The 24820-nt window shown below is 40.2% G+C and overlaps 1 protein-coding gene across 6 annotated transcripts in view; it reads right to left on the bottom strand.

Annotated features, from left to right (window-relative positions):
* Positions 1 to 1964: 1964 nt before the first annotated feature.
* The window catches only part of LOC101950505 (MOB-like protein phocein), a 29693-nt gene continuing 6837 nt past the window's right edge, over positions 1965 to 24820 (bottom strand). The window contains exons 1-8 of one of the 6 annotated variants that reach the window (XM_005294302.5): positions 14358 to 14574; positions 13020 to 13082; positions 12366 to 12466; positions 10492 to 10534; positions 10127 to 10213; positions 6628 to 6707; positions 5453 to 5564; positions 1965 to 4257 (exon numbers count right to left, since the gene is read on the bottom strand). In XM_005294302.5, the coding sequence (XP_005294359.1) occupies positions 4126 to 4257; positions 5453 to 5564; positions 6628 to 6707; positions 10127 to 10213; positions 10492 to 10534; positions 12366 to 12466; positions 13020 to 13082; positions 14358 to 14417 (678 nt within the window). In that variant the 5' untranslated portion in view covers positions 14418 to 14574 and the 3' untranslated portion in view covers positions 1965 to 4125. Of the gene's footprint in view, positions 4258 to 5452; positions 5565 to 6627; positions 6708 to 10126; positions 10214 to 10491; positions 10535 to 12365; positions 12467 to 13019; positions 13083 to 13812; positions 13930 to 14357; positions 14575 to 15578; positions 16920 to 19455; positions 19523 to 19662; positions 19914 to 23548; positions 24647 to 24820 lie in introns of those variants that run through there. The other 5 variants (XM_008174249.4, XM_008174250.4, XR_010591352.1 and 2 more) reach the window with 5 other exon arrangements.

Below are 24820 nucleotides of genomic sequence, written 5' to 3'. Positions count from 1 at the left end.
ACAGAAAATAAGCGATTTGCCCATCGTCACATAGGAGTACAGTGGTGAGATAAAAAGGCATCTGACTTCTATCCTCTAACTTTAAAAAAGTACCTAAAACAAAAACTTAACCCCCATTTAGTGTGAGGGCTTTTGGACATCAAACAGAAACAATGGGGAAAATGCTCGTCATCAGTATTATTGACTATGTTGAGTAAGTTTACAGAGTCCTTGAGAAAGCTGAATAAAAAGAGCTCTGTGGTTTGCAACCACATGTATCTAGAAGTCTAATTGTCCTTGAAAAACTGAAGCTGTATTGGTTGAGGAGTAGGATCTATGCAGTACCTTTTGAGAATACTTATTAGGCGCATTTAAATAGCTTCTTATTGCATTTTAATGTTCATTCACATGTAAGTAAGGAGACTTACAGCCATGCATGCACTAAAGTGAAAAAATATACTTAAATTCTTGGCTTTGGATGAAGCGATAGATTCCAAAAGGGACAACTGCATTAAGAGAATACCCACTCCTTATAAATACTAGAACCAGCATCTTTCTCAATATGAGAGACCGAGTTCTTGTTGCTTTACAAACCTAGTCAGGAAAACTAAGCCTAGCGGCAAGTCACTTATTTTTCATATTCATACTCCAGTATCCCTGTTTGTGCAATTTATATCTTCACCAGCTATACAACATATGTTCTCTTACGTGAACTAGTTCAGTATTTACAAAATTACTGAAATAGTATTAAGAATCAAGCTTGAATTATTTACTGGCACATGGATTAATTCTCCAAAGAAAAATGAAGTAACTAATTTGATTACACAGCATCAAAACAGGAATTTGACTTGACATCTGTGAGCTACAAATGGGTCCCTTGTCTGTACACCATAACAGAAATACACTAAAAACTATTAAAAGTGGAGTTTGGGGATATAATTATACTGTTCATAAGCGTCTCAAGACCTTACACTTTCCAATTCCTAAGTTATTTCCTGTCCACATATACAATTTCTCACTGCTTCTGGTAATGTATGTGTGTCTAAATACAATAGTCTACTGCAGGGGTTAGCAACCTTTCTAAGTGGTGTGCCAAGTCTTCATTTATTCACTCTAATTTAAGGTTTCGCATGCCAATAATATGTTAACATTTTTAGAAGGTCTCTTTCTAGAAGTTTATAATATATAACTAAACTATTGTAAATTAAATTAAATTGCAGAGCCCCCCGGACCAGTGGCCAAGACCTGGGCAGTGTGAGTACCACTGAAAATCAGCTCATGTGCCACCTTCGGCACCCATGCCATAGGTTGCTTACCCCTGGTCTACTGTGTCCATCACATAGATATAACTGATTCATTCTCACTACAACAGTTTATGACAAATACCTCGGCAAGTGTAAAAAAAAAAATGCCAACACCTCCTGCAGTTCAGGTGCTACATACATAACCAGATTTTTAGTGGCTTCTTTGTAAAGTTGAGATCGTTTTTGTATTTGTGACTGGGAGTTTCTTAGTGTTAGAGGCAACTACACCAATTCAGCTATCAGTTTTTCTTAATTATGTTTGGCTAAAACTGACGAAGTTTTGGCTTACTTAGACCACAGTAGTTTATACCACTCAGGAGGAGATTAAATCTCTTATATTTTTCCCTTTAACAATTTATGATGCATAAAACAAAGCAGGAGTTTGGTTAGATTTCTAAACTCTCTCTCAAACACTAGTTACATTTTATTTATATTTAATACATTTGCTCTTCTGAGCAAAGAGGAGTCAGGTTGCTGTTTTAATAATTCCCAGCTGCTTAGTCCACAGAATGGAAGGGGTAGTTGGAATTTTGATTTTCAATACTGATTTGCTTTGTCCAAACAAACAATTGGCATGACATTTTGAATTAAAATCTCTTAGTATCTGTTTAATGTTGACTAGCAGAATTACTGTGGCTAAGTAATACAAATCAAACCATGAATCAGAAGAGACACAAATCGTTCAGGGAAAAATATTTACTGAACAAATCAATGGTTTGCTTAGGCTAACTGAAGTTTTATGGTACCACTCACATAAATAGTAGCAAGGAAAATATAAGCAGTGTTTCACTGAGGCAGCTTTACAGTATGACATAATATTAATTATGTGAATGAGAACAAACAAGATTAACAGTTCTGGAGGCTTTTACTAGAACTCAAAGCATGAGAGAAGGGGAAGAGAGAAGTTTAAGATTTTAATGAAGTTCTGAGCACTGCTCCACTATCTTCAATTTTACCAAAAATGTTTAATAGTGAAGAGCACCAGCTTTTTGCCTGTCCCAGGCCAATATAAGTTTGTTAAAGTGGCTGTACAACAGAAATATACTAGGGTCTATCTTGCAACAGCAGATTACTACAAAGCTAAATACATTTTATTACCTCCAAAGTGTAATCCTCTACCCTCAGGACAGATTTAAAGATATCAAATCAAGTCATCTGACCTGTAGAAGATAAACCTCAAGTGTGCAAACACAATAGCTAAAGCTAGTCACTAAGACTGCATCTGATGCAGTGACCCTGCTGACCAATAAATACAATTTTAAAAATGAAAACACACAAAAATCTGTGCCCAAGAAGGCAGCACTGTATAAGCAATTTAAGACCTTTATCTCTCCAGGTTCTCATTGTTTAAATGCTTAGGGTATACTTGACTTGTAATATTTTGTATTTAACTACTTAAGGCATGTTCAGTATATTTTGAAGAAATTACTATTTAAAAATAAATTAGCTCTCATTCCCAGGTAAGCATACCTTCAAGAGGAAGTATCATTTAGATAAATGGCTGGGCCCACTAAGGCCAACACTTTAACCTGTTTCAATACATAAACAGGCCCTCTACTATGTGAAGAAGCCACAAAACTTACTTTATCTAGGCAAGCTCCATTTAATATAAGAACACTGCTAGTGCTTTTAGACTCTCTTCATTTATGTACACCATTAACAATAAGTCTGCTAGAATAGTCTTTAAAACATTTAATTCTAATCAAATTCTGGACAGTTCAACACCATTAAGCAGCACTCATGGAACTTGTGAGTTATTGCAAATCTGCAAACAACTCCAACTATGGATGTATTTCACCTCAGAGTGGATACAATCCAGGTGAATGGATGAAAGCACATTATTAATCATACTCTCCACATGAATCAAAGTATTGCAAGGCTAGAATTCAATTTTTTTGCTAAGACTATAAACAAGACTATGCTAGTACATTGTTCTGTAGTGTAATATGAACACTGTGAGGTATAATCTGTAAGCAGTTATTATAGATATGCACAGGTATAAAACCACTAAGTACCTTACTATAGCCAAGAGGAAAAGTTATTTTCAGCCACTGCTATTCTTTTGAGAAGTCATGGGAGGAACGAAAGTGGAGGATTTTCATAAGAAAAAATAATCTTTCCTTTCCTTAAGACTCAACACATCACTTCCATGATGTAGACAGGCCTCCACTGTTACAGAAAGGCAAGTCCAGAAAGTACACAACTATCTCTCATATAGATCAAAAATATACTTTTAGTAGCATAGTAAAGTTATCCTTTTGGTATTACTAATACTGTAGTTGTGTTTAATATCATACAAGAATAGTTAATACTATATACGCACGCCCAAAAGCAGAAGTAAAACTTAGAAATAAATGAGTTCTTTGAAAAAAAGTAAGAGCTAAAATTAGGAATAAGCTACATTACAAGGACCTTCCTGCAGCATTCTAAATTTAAGGTACGTATTAAACTCAGAACTAAGGCTAACATTGCTATTTCATTAGAAAATGGCTTGTGTGAAACCTTAGTCTCACTTATCTTTTTTAATCAGACACATTTGAGGATTGTGATCCAATGATTGTTTAGCAGCAATTTTACACAACTGTAATTCTTTTATTAACAGGTATTATAAACAGATAATACTAATTTTATTTAAAAACCATGAGTGCCACATTGATGAATATACAGTTCATGAATAACTTAAAGTATTTCCCATATTAAAAGGCAATGCACACAGCATACAAAAAAGTATACTAAACAAAGCTATAATAAGGATACATGATTGAAGTGTCTAAAATGATATATACAGTACATAATGTCAATTGTGTGTTCAGTACAGTTGCTTTCTGTACCACAATTCCCATCATGCCTCACTTTCCCCAGACACTGAATTCTGCACCTCCTCTTCCAAAATTGGTACAATCAGGTTATCCTTGGACATCAAATTATATTTCATCACAAATTTAGTGAACCGGTGACACAAAAAGGTTTCATTCTGAGGATGGAAAAAAAAAATTTAAATTCCAATGTAAAATAAAATGCATTATGACATATACGAGAAGGGAATATTTCAAAGTGAATTGTGGGAAATTTATCATAAAAATCCTGGAGCATAAATAAATTGTCCCCTTGGTATTGTAACTTTTAGGAACATTGGGTGGTTTACATCTAAATAATACCACCACAAGGAATCCATTAGTAAAATAGTTTTATTTCCCCCTTTTATATTCATAAGAGTGGACACAAGCACCTATTTAAGCTTTAATCAATGTTAAAAGCACCCGAATAGGAATATATTCAAGTCCCACTATACCAAGCATGAAATCAGATAAGCAATTCTGTGTCAACTAAATTCTGGTCCACTATGCAAAGCCCTAACAAAAGCTGTATATAGGCACCTGTGGTAATTAAATCCCTCCCCCACCACACACCCCCACACCCCAACTAAACAGTAAACTGAGTCAGTCTTTAGCTGCTACTACAGTCCACAGGCTCCAGTAGTATGTGTACCCACTGTGCTCCTCCCCATGCTAGTCCTTAGCCTTGTTTTTACTGCTATTCACACATCTAAGCCCCCTTCCTGACTTAAAATTTAATCAGTTAAAAAAATATATATATAGTTTCAGGTAATATACATGCTCCTGAGTCCCCTGTTGATTCTGTGGCTTTACCATCAGACTTCCCAACTGTTAAAATGTTTCCTCCACTACTGTGTGAAAGATGTACACAAACAAGTAACTGACTGTACAAAAAAGTGCTGTCAAGCATAAAGTAAACTGAAAAAAATATTTCTCTACTTTCAATGATAATAATCCTAAGGGTTTCCTGTAACACTCAAAGGCAAGCAATTTTCATAACAAAGGTCACTGAAATGATCGTATTAAAGTTCTTGTAAAGCTTCCTGCTTCTGTATCGTGAACTTCTACCCACTTTAGGAGAACTATAATAAACAGGATTAAAAAAAGCACACATGAAATTGCTTAGTTTGAAGACCAAAGTCATTCACATAAAACTTCACACAATTCTTACATACATGTAACCTATTATGAACTGTACCTTGCTTGCTAAGGAGGTCTGCGTAGTGAAAGTGTTAAGAGAAGAAAATATGTAACAACTGCAGAACAACAATGCTTGGCATCACTTTAGTAAATGCACTACTGAAAGTACATGCAAAGTACTCAGTTACTTACTTCATATTCATCAAATATCTGCCGATGATGAAAATACGCATGGGAAAATATTCTGTAAATCCTACGGCACACTGATCCTAGTTTGGCTACAGAGGATTCCTTTATGCTAACTCTGTAAGCATAAGTCAAATGTTATACAGTACTCAGTTTTACAAATCTACAGGTTGAATACAGATATAAACATGCACATGTGCGCCTGTGTATTTAATTTTAGTTGTTTATACTGGATTAATTGATTCCACAAGAAATTCCAAAAGTTAGGTTTTGTGGATGACTGATATTTAAATTCTGTAATCATTATTCTTGAAAGAATTTAGTAAAAATATATTATAATTTTTATAGTATAGTATATTATACTTATACTTATAGTATATTATACAACTTAATATAGTATATTATAATACTACTATATTAAGTTGGTTGATTCTGCACATTTAAAACTTCATATTTTGATTGCAGAAACACTGGCTTCTTTCCACAGAAAGGTTTTAAAATTAATCTGGAAGGGGCTAGATTCCCCATTTCTAGCACAGAGGGATACAAACTGCACACTCCTTCCCCAGCGGGACCACTGTGCTCCATGGAGGCTCCTCCCCAGAAAACTCAGCTTTTACTTTTCCATCTGGGGTTCCATAAATTGGCATGGAGACTGCCTGAGAAACTGAATCTGTGCACATCCTTGGCCAGGCCTCTTTGCAGTCAGTGGTGTCCACTTTTGGGACTGCACTAGTTTGGTGTGGGCTTCCCAGCACAGCATGTCTAACAGTACCTTGAGCCACCACAACTCCCTCCCTCCTTTGAGGTGGGATTTTCCCCACTGGAGACCTAGCCTACACTGGAAAACCCAACTTGATTAAATTGGATTGGTAATATAGTCCCTTCAACACCTCTGTTTTACCTCTAACAAGCTGGTGGCAGAGCAGTACTAAAAGCAGGACCTCTTCCCATACTTAGCAACAACAGTAACTGTGGACATGCTGCCACATTTAGTATTTTTCATCATATTCTGTAATACTGTAATACAGTAATTTATTCTACTAGATACATGAAAAACAATTTGCATTACCAAACACTGTTTCAGATTTGTTCCACGTATGAACAAGATTTTCTGTAAGTAAAATAACCCCTCCCACCCCCCCAAAAAAAATTAAAGATGATGCTTCTAAGAGTTTTACCTGCTGGGGAAATATTTATTGCTATTCAGAAGACATGCAGCTCCATCAAGCGTGTGCCTGGTGTAGTCTATAGCAGGACACTAAAAAATATTAGGGGGGAAAACAGGTATGACACTGCATCACACAATATTTCACACAGAATTGTCTGACACATCATACAGCCATTTTGAATTCCAAAAGTTTTACAGAGTTTTTATAAGGGTTTGAGTAAACTTCCCCCATATGAGAGCTGTCTCCACCTCCCATGTTTTACTACTTATAGCTCCAAGTACCCCTGATTGGATTATTTCAGGAGAATGGTTGTTTTGGCAATGGGGCATATGCACAGGAGTAGATGTTCTAATTAAGTGTCTCTTTAGCAACTGACATGACAGAAGTTCTATAATGGAAGACCACTGCCAAAGAAAAAGTTCATCCCACCACCTACAAGTTAGTTTGGCTTCCATGGCTCAGTCATGAGGGCAGACCATGGACTGCTCCTCAGTTGCTTTGACAAGCAGGATCAGAGTCCATGATCTTCCCACTCCTTGTGCTCCACCCATTTCTCCAATAAACTTACACTAAATCCCTCCCTACCTAGGAGAACAAAACTCATTTTATGGAAAATTCAATTGCGTGGATGTCTGCTTCATCTTGACTGAGGAGAAAAAGAGTTAGACGGTAGATGGGATCATTTGTTTTCTGCGGCTGAGTTTTCTACTGCCCAAAACATGGGTTCTGAATAGCAGTACATGACTAAACACTGTGAGGTGAGGAAGAACAAGAGTCAAAGTTTCTCCCAACCCAGACATGGAGGTAACTGGGCTGAATGGAATTTACTAGTGCTTAAAAATATATTTTTTTTCCTTATCTAAACCTTAATCTGTGTACAGAACTTACCCCTTTGCTCTGCATGCTATGTACCTTTGGGGTGAACAGATACTGCTTTGTTTTGAAGAAGCTGTTTTAGAGTCTCTTTAATCAGCTGCTATCAGGTTGCCAAGGGGAAAGGGCTTACATGTGCCAAATACAGTTGGGTTTGTCAGGTTAACACAGTTAGTAAACAGGGAGGCTGCAGCTGAAAGATCCAGTCTAACAGTGGTAGGATCCCACAGATCCACCCAAAGAAGGGTGAAGGTAACAAAATCTGTCATGTAAGGGGTCTACTCAAGAGGGAGTAAAAGGGGTTGAAAATGCAGTTCACCTTGTAATCTCTTCATCTGGTTTAAATTAAAGGAGGCAGGACTTTGGGCAAAAAACTAGAACAATTTTAAAGGAACACACTATTATTATGGAAGACTAGGTATGAAGAGAGATCAGATAAGATAGACAGCTCTACTATCCTCTCAAACAGCAGCCACCAGGAAAGCCACTCTGAAGATAAGAAAATATAAGTTTACCAACTGGGTGGCTCAGACAGGAGCTTGGGTAATGTTCCATGTGCTTGGACATTCAGATACGTAACTCTGCAACCCTCACTGTCAGAATTTGAAGATGCATGCTCCTTTGATCTGCTCTTGAGGTGCTAGTAGGGTTATCTGATAACCCACAGTTTGTGAAGCTGCCTCTCCCTTTAGGACTGTGTTCTCGACAAGGCTGAATATCCATGTGGTATCTCATATTGTCAGGAGACTGGCTGGCCCCTGGAGAGGAAAGCCTATCCCTAGTTTGTGTTGATTTTCCCACCAGAGCAAAGATCTTTTCACCTGGATGTTCCAGGTTGTCTCCTAATCAGACTCCTGTGATAACTAATTCAAGTGAATGCACAACATGCTTAATGCAATGGTGCAAGAGGGACAACTATGGTATTTTCCTCACTCAATTTTAACCTTCTCTGGGTGTTCCAAGCTGCTAGAAAAATTCTCTTGAGGAAAGTAGGGCAACATTCCTGTATGTTGCTCAGAGTGAGGCAGGACAAACTGGAAAAGCAGAGAAAGAGCTGGAGAGTATGAAAATCCTGACGGTGATTGGTCATCATTGTCCCTGTCAACATACTAGAAGGAACCAGCCCTTGGTCTGTGCTGTAGCAGACCAAGCCATGGAAAAATTAAAATCCCTATACTTAACTGTTTTAATCATGCAGGGTTAAAGATAGATCTCATTGACCGAGTGACAAGTATTGCAAGCTAATACACTATACTTGGTTAGTCTGGACACATGAAACATATCAACACACCCATGAAGGGGTAGCAAAATATCAATTTCACTTCTCTTTTCATCAATACTCCATAATTATTCTGTACTGAATTTTAGATGACAAACACTGTTAGCTTGAGAATGTAGAAAATAAGAAGTAAACTCATGTAATATTTCATTGAGTTTTAGCCTGGCCACTTAACTACTTTCCAATTATTAAGAACATACTAAAATCAGTTTCAGTGAGGAAAGGGAAAAAAAATATGGAACTCTACCTCTGCTAAAAACACTAACCAAGATTCTGGATGGTTCCTTTTTTTTTATTTTGTATATTCACTTCCAATTCCATTTCTGTTTGAGAAAGTTTGTTTCCCACCTCCCCCAAACTTCTTTCTTCACTAACTTCAAAGGGAAGGTGTCATCATGTGCTTATTACACCTTTTTCCCCTCCACCAAGTGCACATTATTTCTGGTGAAAGATGTTGAACTTCTAGCTATGGAACAGGCATTTTTATTGCTCTGTACAGCAGGTAATGGCACGGCAAGCATCCCCAAACCATCCCACCCGAGTGCCTCAACCCTCCCCTAAAAGGAAACTTTCTCCAGGGCTGAGAAGAAAGTGCAGTCTCCATGGCTACTTAGTCCTTGATCTCTTTGCTAAGACTCTCAACGTAATAATGGTTGTAATGTGAACAGTTGTACACCAGGGCCTACCAATCATGCATCAAATATTACTAACTCTTGTTCATGCACCAGTACAGAGAAATTAAGTCAGACTAATCAGCAGTCTACAATCTTACTACCAAAATTTACTAAAGTAAAAAACCAAGGGCCAGAATGGTCCTTCCCAAGGAGAAAGCCACAGGAGGGTGTCAGAGGAGCTGAAGATGCAGAGGTTCCCACTGCAGAATGCCCTGCAAGTTGTCACCAGAAGCAGGGACTTGAGAGTCCACAGGGAGGTGGGGGGAGGGGGAGGAAGAGAGGAAGCCTTCCAACTCCATGAAACCGCAGAGAAAGGCAACTTGATCTGCTAAAAAAGAAATCCCTTTTCGTTACTCAGTAACAACTATGGAGGTGACCAGAGAAAATTTAATACAGATTAAAGCTATATTACTCTTCCAGATTCCCACACAAAAGGTGAGGGGGAAGTAGGGATCTGTATGAGACTGTTATGGAGAGCAGCTGGTTCCCTGCTCTTCTGCCTCCTATGAGTCACTATGGAGGATGTGAGAAGCAAGCAGGGAGTACTGCTATGAAAGTCGCATTCCCACATATCCCTTCAATTTGACTAAGACAAGATATGCACGGATGGCCCCTTCTGTGCATGGATCCCTGAAGAAAATATGAGCCTTCACAGATATATTTCAAAAAATACCCTCCTTACCTCTTTGGGAGTTTTATGGGCTGCACAAAGAAAAATCCATTGTTCAGTTGCTGTCATCTGAGTGCATGTATCTGGGTGGCATTCACTCTGTTGAAACAGTTGTTCAGTTAATAAAATACCAAACAGAGAAAGCAAGATTTGATCATTATTAATAATTTAACTCTCAATTCCTTAAAATCAGAAAAATATTTTAAAGCTACTTGATCAACTAAAGTCTTCTGGAATCCTAAAACTATGTTCCTAAAGTCATGCTGGCTAAAAATATGTGAACGAAAAGTTTGCAAAGCTTTGTGAGCTAATATTACATCTAAAAATACAAAAACAACCTGGTCTCTGACACAAAAATTAAATAAGAAGAGAGTTACCTGAAGCTTGACAGCAAGTCCATTGAGCTCGAGACAGAATTGTCTAGAAATTTAAATACAGCATTGTCAAAACAGTTTCCCTAATGGAAACATTTTAACGCAAAGAACAACTTGTCATAAACACTAATGGTTTTATGCATCTCTAGCACTTTTAATAATTACATTGGTCTCTTCTGGGGTGTAGAAAGCAGAAGAGGAATGAGATCAAATGTAAAAAATATGGTTCAAAATAATTTCAGCAGCTATGACAAATTTAGAATCTTGGACATATCTGTAGAATATACAAGGAAGAAAAGAATAAATAAGAGGAGACTATGAGATAACAGGAATACAAAAAGAAAAGTCCGAAAATTTTAATTTATTATTCGTTCAGAGGAACTCATACAACTATATTCGAGTTTTCTCCTTTGTCAAAAAGGATAAACTGAACAGTATTCCAATAGCAGAGACTAGGAATATATTATTTTCTCCCTTAGGAAAATCTACATTTTACAAATTTGCCTTTGATAGCAATTCATGTTTAAGAAAAAAAAAAAAGTAAAATCCCTTAAACATACACTGAAGAAAAACACATCATAAGGTGCAAACTGATCAAACCCATCTATGCTATACACCCTGAAAGTCCAATTCTGTGGCTTTAGTGCCATCCCCAAATGCTCAAGAGACTACTACTGAGACCTCCAGGAGTACCTCTCTATAAGCTAGCCTGAGTTGAGGTGTAATGCAGTGAGGCTATGTGTGAAAGCTGCTGATTGCCTCACTCTCAGGCACACTCTAGCAGACAGTTTAGAGAAGATTTAATGCTTCAGAGGAAGCAGGGTAAAATTTTCAGAAGTGACTAACTTAGGCACCTAAGTCCCATTTTCAAACGAAATATAGGTACTTAAGAGCCTAAGTCTCATTAAAAGTCATTGGGACTTAGGCTCCCAAGTGCCACATTTTTAAAGGTATTTAGGTGCCTAGAACCGAGGTGCCTAACTCTCATTTGGAGGCACAAACTTGAAACTATTCTTAGCCTTGAAAATGTATGTTGATGGAATGACAAGACAATCAAACTAAGAAAAAAACTGATTTTTTTTTCAGAATGTCAGGACACTAATCATAGCAAAGTGATGTAAAAATCAAAGCAGAATAAGGGTGGAAATATCAGTGAGCAGAATACTGAGTCTGTACTATAATAAAATAAAACACTTTCAGTAACAAGGACAGTTTGGAGACATAAAAGGCATCTAGGTACCCAGCTTAACCCCAATGTATTATAACAGCTAACAGACATAAAGAGAAGGCCAGAAAAATTGTCACGATTTCTCCGATAGTGACTGGAATAAAAACGGAGAACATGTTTACTACAAAACATATTTTCTTACTGTTTGTTAAAAACAAGCCTCATAGCTAAAGGCTATTCTGGAGAGTATCTAATGATTACAATATTCATATTGTAGTAAGTGAAAGTAAGGGGTTGATGAGATTGAGGCGGGGAGGTGCTGTGGAAACTCATGGCTGTCCTTTCAGTCCATACTGACATAAATCTTTGAGTTCAATTCTAGAAGTATTTAAAATAAACAAACACGTATGTTGACATCACACATTTTTAAAAGCAAAAGGGAGTTTAAGGGAATCCTCACAACAATGAACTTGGTAATCAGAAAAGGAGCAAATAAATTCCATTGTTAAGACTACAAATCTATTACTAATACATAATTCTAAAATGTTTAATAGTACAAAGTTTTGCTCTTGTCGGTTTGTTGTTTTTTTAAACAGTCGTAAAAAAATATTTAGAGTCTATAAGAGTCAGACTATTATGATTCATTACTACTGCTAATCAGTGTGGTGGGATTCTCGATTCTACATTTTGACAAAGCATGAATTCTTACCGTAAATGTTCATACTTCCATACACCTTCATCCTGTCCTTCAGGAGGTTCCAGGATTTTGTCAATGTTAGAACAGTCTGCCCTTATGTTTTGTTGGATATACTGAGAAGAAAAAGTAATAATTTCTCAAAGTTGTTTAAAGATAGTAAGACACCATATTTAGGACTGTGCCACAACTCTAGCTACTTTGATATATACCTAATAGCCACTACAGTAAGGATAACAACTACTTATTTCTTTAGTCTAGCTGAAATTGAGCAGCTATTTTGATAGACAAAAGTAAGAGGACAAAAAAAAAAGTAGCAATAGGTGGAGAAGGAACAAAGCAAATGTCCCAAAAATACAGTGTGTGAAAAACATGTCTTCCCTAAATGAGAAATGGTAAGAGGAGCAGTGAGTTTTACCAGGTAGCAATAAAACCTGTTCAGCTGGTGAAACCGGACACCAGGATTCTAGTGATTTCTACACAGAAAATTACTGTATTAACCAATACACTGATTTCTATTTCTCTATGGAATTATGAAGTTATTTTTGTACAACTATATCACAACCAAGAAGAGAATGTGCCCTTTTGCTTACATCTTGCCAGAAGTCACAAGATTTGGGTGACTAAACTTATACACATGAAAAAAATATTTATTAGAACAAAAAATACCTGTTGAACAGCTAGTGTGCTATCCATTTCTTCAAAAGATTCATCAGGCCAATTGTAAAAATCCTATGGAAAAAAACCCCAAATTTAAACCAGTTTAATAAAGGGTGGGAAAGATAGTATGTCATTTGCAGCAAATTCTGAATGCTTAATATCAGGAAACTTCAACATGCTGTAGGAAAATAACCTTTACAGTTTCAACAAACAGGAAACTACATCTAGAAAGAGAGGAAGCAAACAAAGTTGCAAAGGACTATATGGGACTAATGCTCAACCTCCTAAAAACCAAAATATGAAACTTACAATAAAGGAGCTACCACAAAGTTATTTCATATCTTAAAATTAAAGCTAAAGCTTTGCTTGACTTGTAATACTGGAAATATCATCTTTCATTCCTTTTCATATGCTAAGAAGAGTCAGATCTGGTTAATACTTAAAGACCCCAAAAAGAAGTCCAGGGTTCTGAAGGAAGTGGTATTAAAGTGATTTCACAAGGGACCAGCAAGATAGGAGTAATGGTACTTCCAGCAGCACCTCTGGGTTGTTATGATGGGGTGTTGGCCTAACTCTGCCAAGACACTTAGCTATTATTCTACCAAATATCCTGCCTGATTTTTTCTGATTGAATGTTTTGTTCATTTTCATCCTAAACCATCATGTAACATCATTAGATGCTGTTAAAAAGGTGTCAACTTTCACCTCAGAGGTGGCTGCCTGCCAGTGGCTGGGGAAGTAATTCATACACACACACGATCACGTAAATAAATGTAAGATTACGTTAGCTGGAGTCACTAACATTTAGCGACTAGGACTCTTCCTTATGACCAGAGACTCCTGAACACCTAGGCGCTGCCCTGGGAGGGGCTCCCGGCCAATCCCAGTGGAGAAAACACCTTTCTTAGCTGACAAGGCTACAAGCGGAACAGACTCATCCCCACAGCGGGCCGGGGGGGATCCTCACCCCCGGGCGCCGAGAAGCGCTGCCAGCCCCTGCGGGGCCGACAGAGCGAGGCCCCCGGAGAGCAGCACCGGCCGGGCGCGGGACAGCCCAGAGCGGCCCGGCTCCGGTGACAACCCGAGCGCGGGTCCCTGCCAGGCGAGCTGGGCCCAGAGCCCGCTGCGGGCCGCACCGCCCCGCCCAGCCCCGCACCCGCCCGCCCGGCGCGGGGACACGGGCACCCCTCCCGGGGCCGGAGAGGCCCAATGGCTCCGCGCCGGGACGCACCGCGCCGGCTCCAGCCCGCGGGAGCGCGGCGGCCGGGCAGGCCCAGCCCGCCCGCTGCTGCCGGCCCCTCGCCCCGCGCGGGCAGGAGGCGGCCGGGGCGGAGCGCGGCGCCTCACCTGGGCTTTGGTGCCCGGCCTGTTCCGCCTCAGCACTGCCGTCCCCTCCGCCATGACCATAGTGACAGCGGCGCCAGGACCCGGATGCGGCAGCCGCTGACGAAGAGGGGGAGGAACAGGCGCGGCGGGAGCAGAGGGAGGGAGGCCCAGGAACAGCTGGTGGTGGGGAGGGTGGGAAGAAGATGGAACAGCCCGCGTGACGACCAGAAAGGGGCGGAGTGTGGGGGGGGGGGGCTGTGGGTGAAGCAGCTTCCTCGCGGAGGGAGGCAGGCGGAAGAGCCGGTGGGGAGGCGGGAGTGGCAGCGGTAGCGAGAACAACCCTCTAGAGGCGGGGGGCGGTGCCCCGTGGTGCGCGCGCTATGTGCGCGGAGGGAGGGAGGGAGAGCTGGGTCACGGGGCTGCCACTGGCCGCCCCGCGCGCTGCCAGGGGGCGTGGGCGGGGCCTCCAGCGGCCTTGGCCAGGTTCAGAGCCAGGGCCTGCTCATACAGTGTCCCCAGCCTCTCACACCAGTCAAAAGTTCCCTAGAGCCATCTCCACCACACAAGGGTGGGTCAAGTCTCTTAAGAACTTGGGATCAACCCTCATCGCCAATCAGAGATTCTCTTGAACAAAAAGTAACCCTTAGGCCAGTCTACACCAAAAGGAAAAGTTCTAATCTCCCTTTCTCAGTGCTTACATAGCTTGTATTTAGATAGTCAGTAAGAAATAGGGCTTCCTTTCTGATTTTTCTCAAGAGGAAAATCCATGGTGTCTTAGAAATGTTACCCTATGCTTGCTCTTCAGTTACACGTCAGATGATAGGAACACATGGCCTCAAAACACCTCCATGAGGGAGTTTCACCTAAGAAAAGATCCTGGCCTCACAAAAATAATTAGTAGGATTCATAAATTCTAAGGCCAGAAGGGACTCGTGTAATCATCTAGTCTGACCTCTTAGATAACACAGGCCATAGAGCTTCCATGACATACCATACAACTTCCCCCAAAATAAGATATACCTACTTTTATCAGATGTGCATTTGGCTCCAAAAGGCTAGCAAGCTAACCAGGTTGTTGCTTTGCAAACAAGATGCCTGTATGTGCAGAAATTCCTATTATTATAATTTCTTCGAACATCCTGCTGTTGCATCCTGCCATTCTCTCTGACCTGTCTGCAGCAAGGACTATCTTATATCAAATGTATACACAGCTCTGAGCACAATGGGGCACTGATCCTCAAATGAGGCCTCTAGACATAAAAATTTTATTAAAGCTATTGTTAAAATTATATAATACACAGGTTGAGAAAAGAGTGTCTGTACATCTGAGTATAGTGCTTAGATTATCCACAAATACAAACTTTGTTTTTAAAATCATGAGATACATATAGTGCATAATCAGCAGTAACCCAAATTTAGGTGAGTAAATTTAAGAATACAGTTTAAATCTTAGCATCCAAGTATTTGGGTACATCACTCATGAAAAGTTATACAGAGAGTTGGTTGTGGAAAGCACATTTATCAATGAATGAAGATTGTCCCTCAATAGTTGAGGATTAGGTAGGTTGTCTATTTAGAAAATATAATCCATGAGACAAGTATTTCAGTTACTTTACCGACTGCGCTTCTCATCGGCACTCCAGCTCATCCCTTCTGGTATTGCCGATGTCCGGTGATGTGTTCTATGTAGATGTCCCTCGACCATCTGATGGTGTCAGACACCGTGAGTTGCCGCATCAGCCGAGCGTAGCGTTGACCAATTCCGCATTCTCTCAACACTCACTCGTTACTGGGGTCCCATGCACCCAAGGCTCTGACGATTAGTGCGCATGTCTGAACCTGGTAACCCTTAGCTCTCAAGGTTTCGGCCAGAGGTGCGTATTTCTCCACCTTTCGAGTTCGGGCATTGTGGAAGGCTGAGGTCCTGTTCTCAAAGGGCACTGTGATATCCACCATGATGATCTTCTTTCGGTCCACATTGGTGGTGATGATGGCCGGTCGCAACTGGCTGTCAGTTCTGGGGATGGTGGAGTTCACTGCAACCTTCCCCATGAGTGGCGGGATGGCTCTGGCCAGGCGATCTTGGATGGCGTTGTGTCACAGCTGCCAGTCTCTGGAATGGGGCTTGCAACTACACAGGACGTGGGGTAGCATCTCGTTGGCATAGCCGCACTTCCTGCATCGCTTGTCCCGATTCCTGTGGTGGACGGCTCCGTTCAGCAGAACACAGTTGAGCCAGGCCCTGGGGATGAACCTTCAGTCGGCAAATTGGGTGAAGCTGTCCCCGGGGAGGAAGTGGTTGCTGGCGTCCCACTTGCATGTCACCTCAAACGCCTTGTCATGCCCTGGCTTTCATTTCAGGTTTTCCATATATTGGCAGCAGATGATATCCTTCAGGTCCTCTCCAGCATAGTTCTAGCTCTTGGAGTGATGATAGTGTGATCCGTGTTCTTCACCTATGGCACCAGGACTCCCAGCTCCTAGCATTCCTTGCACCACGTCCCGCGGCAGACAATACGCTTCTCCGGGCATCACATAGCGTTGCGGGCGCAAGTCCAGAGCGAAGCAAAGTCTCCCCCCTCTCTAGAAATATTAGAAATAACATGGAAAAAAAATAGTGACAAAGTAGTAAAAAGTTATAATGTAATTAAAGGGGAATTTAATTCTTTTAGTACCGGGGGGAAAAAAGGTGTCAAAACATTATAAAAGCAATATTTTAGGAGGATACAGATAGGGCTGCAAAGTTGATCTGGTTTCTACCAAGCTAATATGTTAGTGGCAAAATGGACACAAAGCATCTCAGGTCCCTTCAGAGTGAAATGGCTAGAAAGGCTAATAAGTACCCCATGGCTGCAGGCTGCAGTGAGCATGCATGAGAAGGGTTGGCCTTGGTTCTGGGGTGAAACAAGCCAGGCACTCCCACCTGCACTGGCACCTGACCTGGGTACAGTAGCTGTCACTGGAGGTGCATATAGAACAAATGCAGATGTAGAAATAGAGCTGGCAAAGGAACAAACTCTCACCAAGATGGAACAGCTTCTGTAGGACAGGGAGGAGGGAATGGGGATGGAATATTCTTGTCAGGGTCTAATACCATGCTCATCATCATTGTTATCTGAGTGCTAGTGGGGGGTGACGGAAAGCAGAGAGGAGAAATGGAGATAGAATAAATTCTGCTGAGATGGGGATGGAAGTTAGGGAGGAGGAGGGAAAGTGCCTGCTAGTGGAGGACAGAGAGAAGGAAAAGACAGAGATAGCTATGCCTGTAGAGAGTGGAAGGCAAAATAGAACCACTTGGGAGGGGGGATTGAATGGGACAGGACAGATGGATCAGAAGGTGGATGAGACTGAACATCTTGTTGGTAGCAAGGAAGATAAAGAAAAAGGGGTGGGGTAAGGAGTTTTTATCAATTGAAAAGGTAAATAAATGATCTTGCTACATCAAAATGTTTGTAGCAACCTCTGTCCTTTAATAAAGGTGCATAAGGGCCACAGAGCATGCATTCTTATTGCACCAAGCAAATAAATTCTGAATGAGACACACTTTCAAACTGAAAAGTTTTTCCTTGCACCCCTTGCAGGGTCATCTTCAGTTTGATAGCACGTTTAGTGTAACTTTTGCCTATTCCTAACATTAAAGGGTTCATAATCTAAATTGTAAACTTTGTTTCCTGCTGTTAAATCATTCTGAGTTTTTGTTTTGCTTGGGGACTGTCACTAACAGCAGTCCTTTCTTGGTAGCCAGATTGACAGTCAAAACCTGAGCAAGATAAAATGATGGGAAATAAGGGATCGTCAGGGCTCCAATGCATATACCCCAAAACTACCTCAGAGAGCTGATAGTGTGACTGGGTTGGCAGTTCCATACAGGATGTACACAGTAATGTTGGACAGGTGACAGTTTAGTGCATTAGTGCAGTTTGCATTGAATGGTAATTAGCTTCCCGGCCCGCAAGCACATTGTAGGCTAGTATTCCAGGCTCAGCAATTGCTTGCTTTCTCAGTCAAAAGGTTGAACATGGCACTTCTATGTGAAGGGTGATAAAATTAGAGGGGGAAAATAGTGGCCTACAATGAAGGATTAGGTAAAAATATCTAGATTAATATTCCATCCTATTTAGACCTGGTACAATCCAAAATTAATGCCTTGAAAGATGGCATTCTGCTCAGCTAAGCATGGCACAAGGCAGACACACTCATTAGCTGGAGGGGTTCCCTTGCCACTAGGCACTGATCTTTTTCCTTTCCATACTTTCTAAAGGTTAACTAACATTTGAAGCACAGAAGTTAGGGTTTTGATAGCTGCTTGTCCCTGACTTTAAATGCAAGGACAGCAGAGCTTCCAAAATGCAAATAAATCAAGCTGAAAAAAAAACATCTGTCAGATGGCAATATGTATCCGCTCTATCAATCTACAACCAGGTCACAGTTTTTGCAGGTCAAAGAGAAAATAAATTAATGGTATTTTTTAACCAAGAAGTTTTAAGTGGGACTTTAAGCCTCTCTCCCTCCCAGTATTTAGTTACTTATGTCTGGCATTTGTCCAACCATGTTAAATTTTACCAAGTAGATGAGTGTTTAAAGAATCATTTCACCTTTTTTTTTTTTTAAACCTGCACCCTCATTTGTCATAAGTGAAAGTCAGAGAGAGTATTTGGCCAATTTATTTAATATTAATGAAATCATCCACCTAATGTGAAGCAGCAGTCAAAAAAGCAAACAGAATGTTGGGAAATCATTAAGAAAGGGATAAGAGAGAAAATATAGTATTGCCTCTTTATAAATCCAGGGTACACCTACATTTTGAATACTGCGTTCAGATGTGGTTGCCCCATCTCAAAAAAGATATATTGGAATTGGAAAAGGTTCAGAAAAGGGCAACAAAAATGATTAGGGGTATGAAACAGCTTCCATATGAGGAAAGATTAATAAGACTGGACTTTTCAGCATGGAAAAGAGACGACTAAGGGGAGATATATGATAGAAGTCTATAAAATCATGACTGATGTGGAGAAAGTAAATAAGGAAGTGTTATTTACTCCTTCTCCTAACACAAGAAGTAGGGGCTCACCAAATGAAATTAATAAGCAGCAGGTTTAAAACAAACAAAAGAAAGTACCGTATTTTTTCACATAATGCAGTCAGTCTGAGGAACTCTTTGCCAGAGGATGTTGTGAAGGCCAAGACTATAACAGGGTTTAAAAAAGAACTAGGTAAGTTCATGAAGGATAGGTCCATCAATGGCTATTAGGCAGGGTGGTGTCCCTAGCCTCTGTTTGCCAGAAGCTGGGAATGGGCAACAGGGAATGGATCACTTGATGATTACCTGTTCTGTTCATTCCCTCTGAGGCACCTGGCACTGGCCACCATCGGAAGACAATACTTTGGTTTGACCCGGTATGGCTGCTCTTATGTTCTTGTTCTTATTATTTCTGCAGGGTTAGGGCTTCTGGCTATAATGTGCTTTTTCACTTAGAAGCCTCACAAAGGCACATTCCTGCCTCATCATCACAGGGGATGGAGCCGGCCTGGGCAACAAAGTTTCATGAAGATAATACAGCTGCTTCTAGGCAGGATCTATAAGGTGGCCGAAGGGAAATGACATTTGAAAGGCATACCTATGCCCCCACTCCCACAATCAGATGTAGTTATTGAAAGGCTGGGGAGAAAGTCCAGGGGTGAATAGAAGTACCTGTACCTCCCCATTTCACCTACCTGTAGTCTAAAAAGCAGAGGAAGAAATAGACAACCTCTGATACGAGATAAACAGCTAGAAGTGAGAATTTTTAACAGGTGGCTGCCCTCCCCGCAATAAAACCTGAGGGGTAACTATTGGCACACAGTCATTGACTTCAGATTGATATGACAACAGCAGATAAAACACAGTTGCTAAGTCATCCTGTTCCTGCCCCCAGTGATAGCCTTGCAGAGAAAAAACAACCTTCACATTATATGCAATCTGTGCATATTGGTCCATCATTCATCTAAGCACTTTATTTATAGTGCAGAGTGGATTCAGGGCCACACTATTACTTTGCACTTGTAAACTATAACACCCTTTTTTCAAGAACCTCAACACACTTTACAAACATAAACAAGTAGGAAGGCATTATCCCAGTTTTCAGACGAGAAAACAGATCTTAAATCCCCCAAAATTTCAGTCAATTACATAAAGTTCAGAAGCTACATCCATTTTGGGCACTTATATAAGTGGCCTGATTTTCAGAAGTGCTGAAAATCTCAGAGACCTGAGAACATAAGGAGGGAGCAGAATACTGGGTGAAGTACCTGTAGCAACATTAGCATACTAAATACACCCAAGTGACTTTGGGCTGCTTGTACAGTACCTAGCACAATGGTGTCCCGGTCCATGACTAGGACTCTTAGTCACTAAATACAAATAATCAGTGGGATACATGCTAAGGAAACCTGTATCCCTCAGGGCTCCCTTGCTGAAAAATGCATCTTCCAAGACTATGATGCCCACTCCTGGTAGCCTGGTACATGGGGCATCAAGCCCCTAGAGATATCCACTAAAAATAAGACTCCTGTGTGCATTTTATCTTTTAAAGATTCTTATTCAGAGGGAGTCAAATATTAGGCTTACCCAGTGACCTACATTCAAAGACAATTTCCACCCCAGTTCTTATCTATGAATAGTTATCTTACAAAAACAAACTAGGCTGTTAATATTTTAAATCTCAGTCAGCTCAAAGATTCAACTTATCATGTGACCTGTTTAAATCCCAGAACACAAGCATCATCATAGAAGATAAGTGATTGCATCATAATTGCTGTGTAGCAGAAGGTGCATTTGCACAAGCTTATTAGCATTTGGATTACACAATCCATTGGTTTTAAAATAGTTAGGGTACAGTAATCTTCAGTTTCAGAAATAAAATGCATCACTAGAATCATGAAGTAAAATTGAAATGGGGCAGCTTTCAAGGTAGACAAGTGTTTAGGCTTCATTTTTATGCTAATACATGAGTTCGCATTTATTCAGCAGCTTTCATTCTAAAACACTTTACAGACTATCAGACAAGTCAATAGGAGTTTGTCTCAAACTGGTAATACCCACATGATTTTGCCCAATGTCATAGAATATCAGGGTTGGAAGGGACCTCAGGAGGTCATCTACTCCAACCCCCTGGCTCAAAGCAGGACCAATCCCCAACTAAATCCACAAATGGCCCCCTCAGGGATTGAACTCACAACCCTGGGTTTAGCAGGCCAATGTTCAAACCACTGAGCTATCCATACCCCAAGCAGACCCACTGAAAGAGGTGGGTGGTAACCAACTGATACTACAAAACTAGGACAGGGAACATTTTGGCTAAAGACACCAGCTCACATGAGATCATTAATGTCCACACATAACACAGGGGTCTTGACTAAAACAGCCACAGTTGGCAATCCTTATCTACCTTGGAAGATCAAACGACTAAGCTAACATTATCAGCAGATGATCAATACGAAATACAGTTATGGTTCCAGGAAGTCCAGCTTAGACCATTAAACCCTCAACTCACTATATTATTTAGAGAATAAAAGCAACATCTTTTAATAAAAGTCCTATCCTGTTGCCATTAATTTCAATGGGCTCAGGATTGGGCCTGTAATTTCCTTACATTTTTCTTGGAACATTGATTTCACAGTTATTTTGGTAGTCTAATATATAGATCGGCTTTTTTATAAGTAGCAGTATTTTCCATACTATTACTGTTAAAGTTTTGTCAGTAGTAGTAACAACTGTACCTCAAATTTCTTTGCTTAAAAAAACCCCCATGTATAGGAATCAGAATTCCATTTACGATGTAAGTAAATTCAATTAACACAAAATTAAATCAGGTCTTCGCAGGCCAAATATTACGCTTCCCTATTGAAAAGGAACATTCTGTATAAAGGTTTTCACACTGTTAAGTTTGAGTGACCTTGAATCTCCTTTTGAAGAAGTTAGCTTTTTTTTTTTTTTTTTTTTTGGTAAGAAAATGTGTACAAGGGTTGGTTGCTTGAGGAAACAATGTTACTTCAGTTAAAATTAAATCATGGCTGGGTAATATTTACCATATAAGAATGCTACATTTGTGTAAATGAACCACTGTATGTTCATGAATATGCTTTTCGATTAACAAATACCTCAGAACCACCAGTGCTATTTTCTTTGTAGTCCATATACTACATGATGGGAAAAGCCTTTAAACCCAGCCTCTTTTGCCATTACCAAAAAACAAACCAAATACACACAAGCTGAAGCCTAACTTGGTTCCCCCATTCAACCATCAGGTTCATAAACCAACACATACAAGGTCTAAATTTGTTATGGGTCTTGTTTAACCCTAATGTAGGGGGCTGGGAGAACTCCCCTGCAGTTGTTGCGCCCCAAGGGCTCTGCCAGACATGGAGCTAGATCCCCCCAGCCGGGTGGCTCTTATAAGCTCCATGAGCATTCACAGGGGGCTGGGAGCTAAGGAGCAGCTGCAACGCTGGGCACCAGCAAGAAACAGGAATGCTGCAACAGTCTGCTCCATGGCACCAGTCAGAGTAGCAGTTGCCCCACATTGCTTGGCTTCTGCTTCCCACCTCCTACCTGGACAGGTGGTGGGGCCTCGGATGCAGGGAGGAGGTGGGCGTTTGGGAGCTACCTCCAGGACTGCCCAGCTCTGACACTGCAGCCTGGGGGGCAACACTCCTGTGCCCCCACAACTCCACCCATGGGCTCCTGGCTTCTGGCCCAAGGGGAGCAGGGCCAGAGAGATTCAGGGCCACTGGGATCAGAGACCACTGGTTGAGAACCCCTGGCCTAAATCACAGTACACATTTCAGACAAATTAAAACTACACTTTGCTGCTGGTGGAAGAAGGGAGTAGCAAACTTCAGCCTCACTGACTGCTGAGTGGGTGCATCACAGAAAAGGCCAAGGTGGGGGAGTACAGCAGTGTCTCAACCTTTCCAGACTAGGGTACCTATTTCAGGAGTCTGATTGGTCTTACATACCCCAAGTTTCACCTCATTGAAAAACTACTTGCTTATAAAATCAGATGAAAATTCAAAAGTGTCACAGCACATGATTACTGAAAAATTGATTACTTTCTCATTTTTACCATATAATTATAAATCAATTGGAATATATTGTATTTACATTTCAGTGTATCATATATAGAGCAGTATAAACAAGTCATTGTCTATATGAAATTTTAGTTTGTACTGACTTTGCTAGTGCTTTTTATGTAGCCTGCTGTAAAACTAGGCAGATATCTAGATGAGTTGAGGTACCCCCTGGAAGACTTCTGTGTATCCCCAGTTGAGAAGATAATTCTGCTCCAGTGGTTATGTCTTTACAGAATGTGACAGGACTCAGAGCTAGCAGTGATGCCCTAGAAATGCACTGAAGTATATTTTGTAAAAACATTGGCATCTAATTGACATTAAGCTTCATTACAGAACATAATTTTGCTGAGTAGATACACAGCATATTAATAAGATTCTACTGTATAACTAACTCTACTGTATAACTAACATGAATATTCAACTTCTCTGCCTATACAATGTCTTTGTTTGAATGTATATAATTGTTATTTAATATAGAAGTTAATGTTACTATACATGATGTCTGGTTCATATTAAACCAAAAAAGATGTTGCCACAGGCAGGTTGAACAAGAAAAGAAGGTTCACCTAGTTCAGCAACAACAATAAAATACTACTTTTCATCTTTGCAGCACTCCTCTGTGGAGAGGGTTTAGTCCTTCATCTCTTCGTGTATTTTTTTGGAAACAGTGTTATCAGTACAATTGTACTGCAGGTGTGCATGGAAGTCATATTTGGATGTAGCCAGTTTCACTGTTTCTGGGGAACAGTAAGAGAAGCAGAATAATAATGAAACCACGCAAACATCTATAAGGCAGGAAAAAAAAATCACTAAAATTCCTTTAAAATAAAAAAAATCAGGACAGTTGAGAGGATATCAAAATTGAATTTTCTGAAATCTGGAAAAGAGTTACAAAAATTAAAATTAACACCAGCACTTTGAACTGTTCAATGGAACTCCAAATAAGAACGAACGTGTGTTTCTCTGACTGTACATATTTTATTTTGAAGTGTTTGGATCACTACAATGGGACTGTAGGAGTTATTTCAGAGAGACTGGTTATCCGTTTATTATAAAATAAAGAACAGGAAATTATTTACATGATGGAAAAAGATTTCAGCACTTTAGTGGAATGGACAACTTCATGATACTGCAGCCATTTGAGAAATTTAGTCCACATACTTTCCAAGAATGTCACCATCTCTAAATAAGTAATACTCCTGCAAATGGAGAGAAAAAAAAATAAGTTAATATCTGTTGCAGACAAATCTCACAGAACTAGTAACTGGCTCCAAGGTCTGTAGTCCCGGAGATTGATTTATTGCTGAAGGCTGAGGCCAATACTACACAATCAAAGGAACTATTAACCCAAAGACTTTTATAAATATCTGTTG

The sequence above is a fragment of the Chrysemys picta genome, chromosome 11, assembly GCF_011386835.1.
Source record: "Chrysemys picta bellii isolate R12L10 chromosome 11, ASM1138683v2, whole genome shotgun sequence".
Taxonomy (NCBI): domain Eukaryota; kingdom Metazoa; phylum Chordata; order Testudines; family Emydidae; genus Chrysemys; species Chrysemys picta.
The sequence above is the reverse complement of the archived record's forward strand: the minus strand, read 5'-3'. Positions and strand labels throughout refer to the sequence as shown.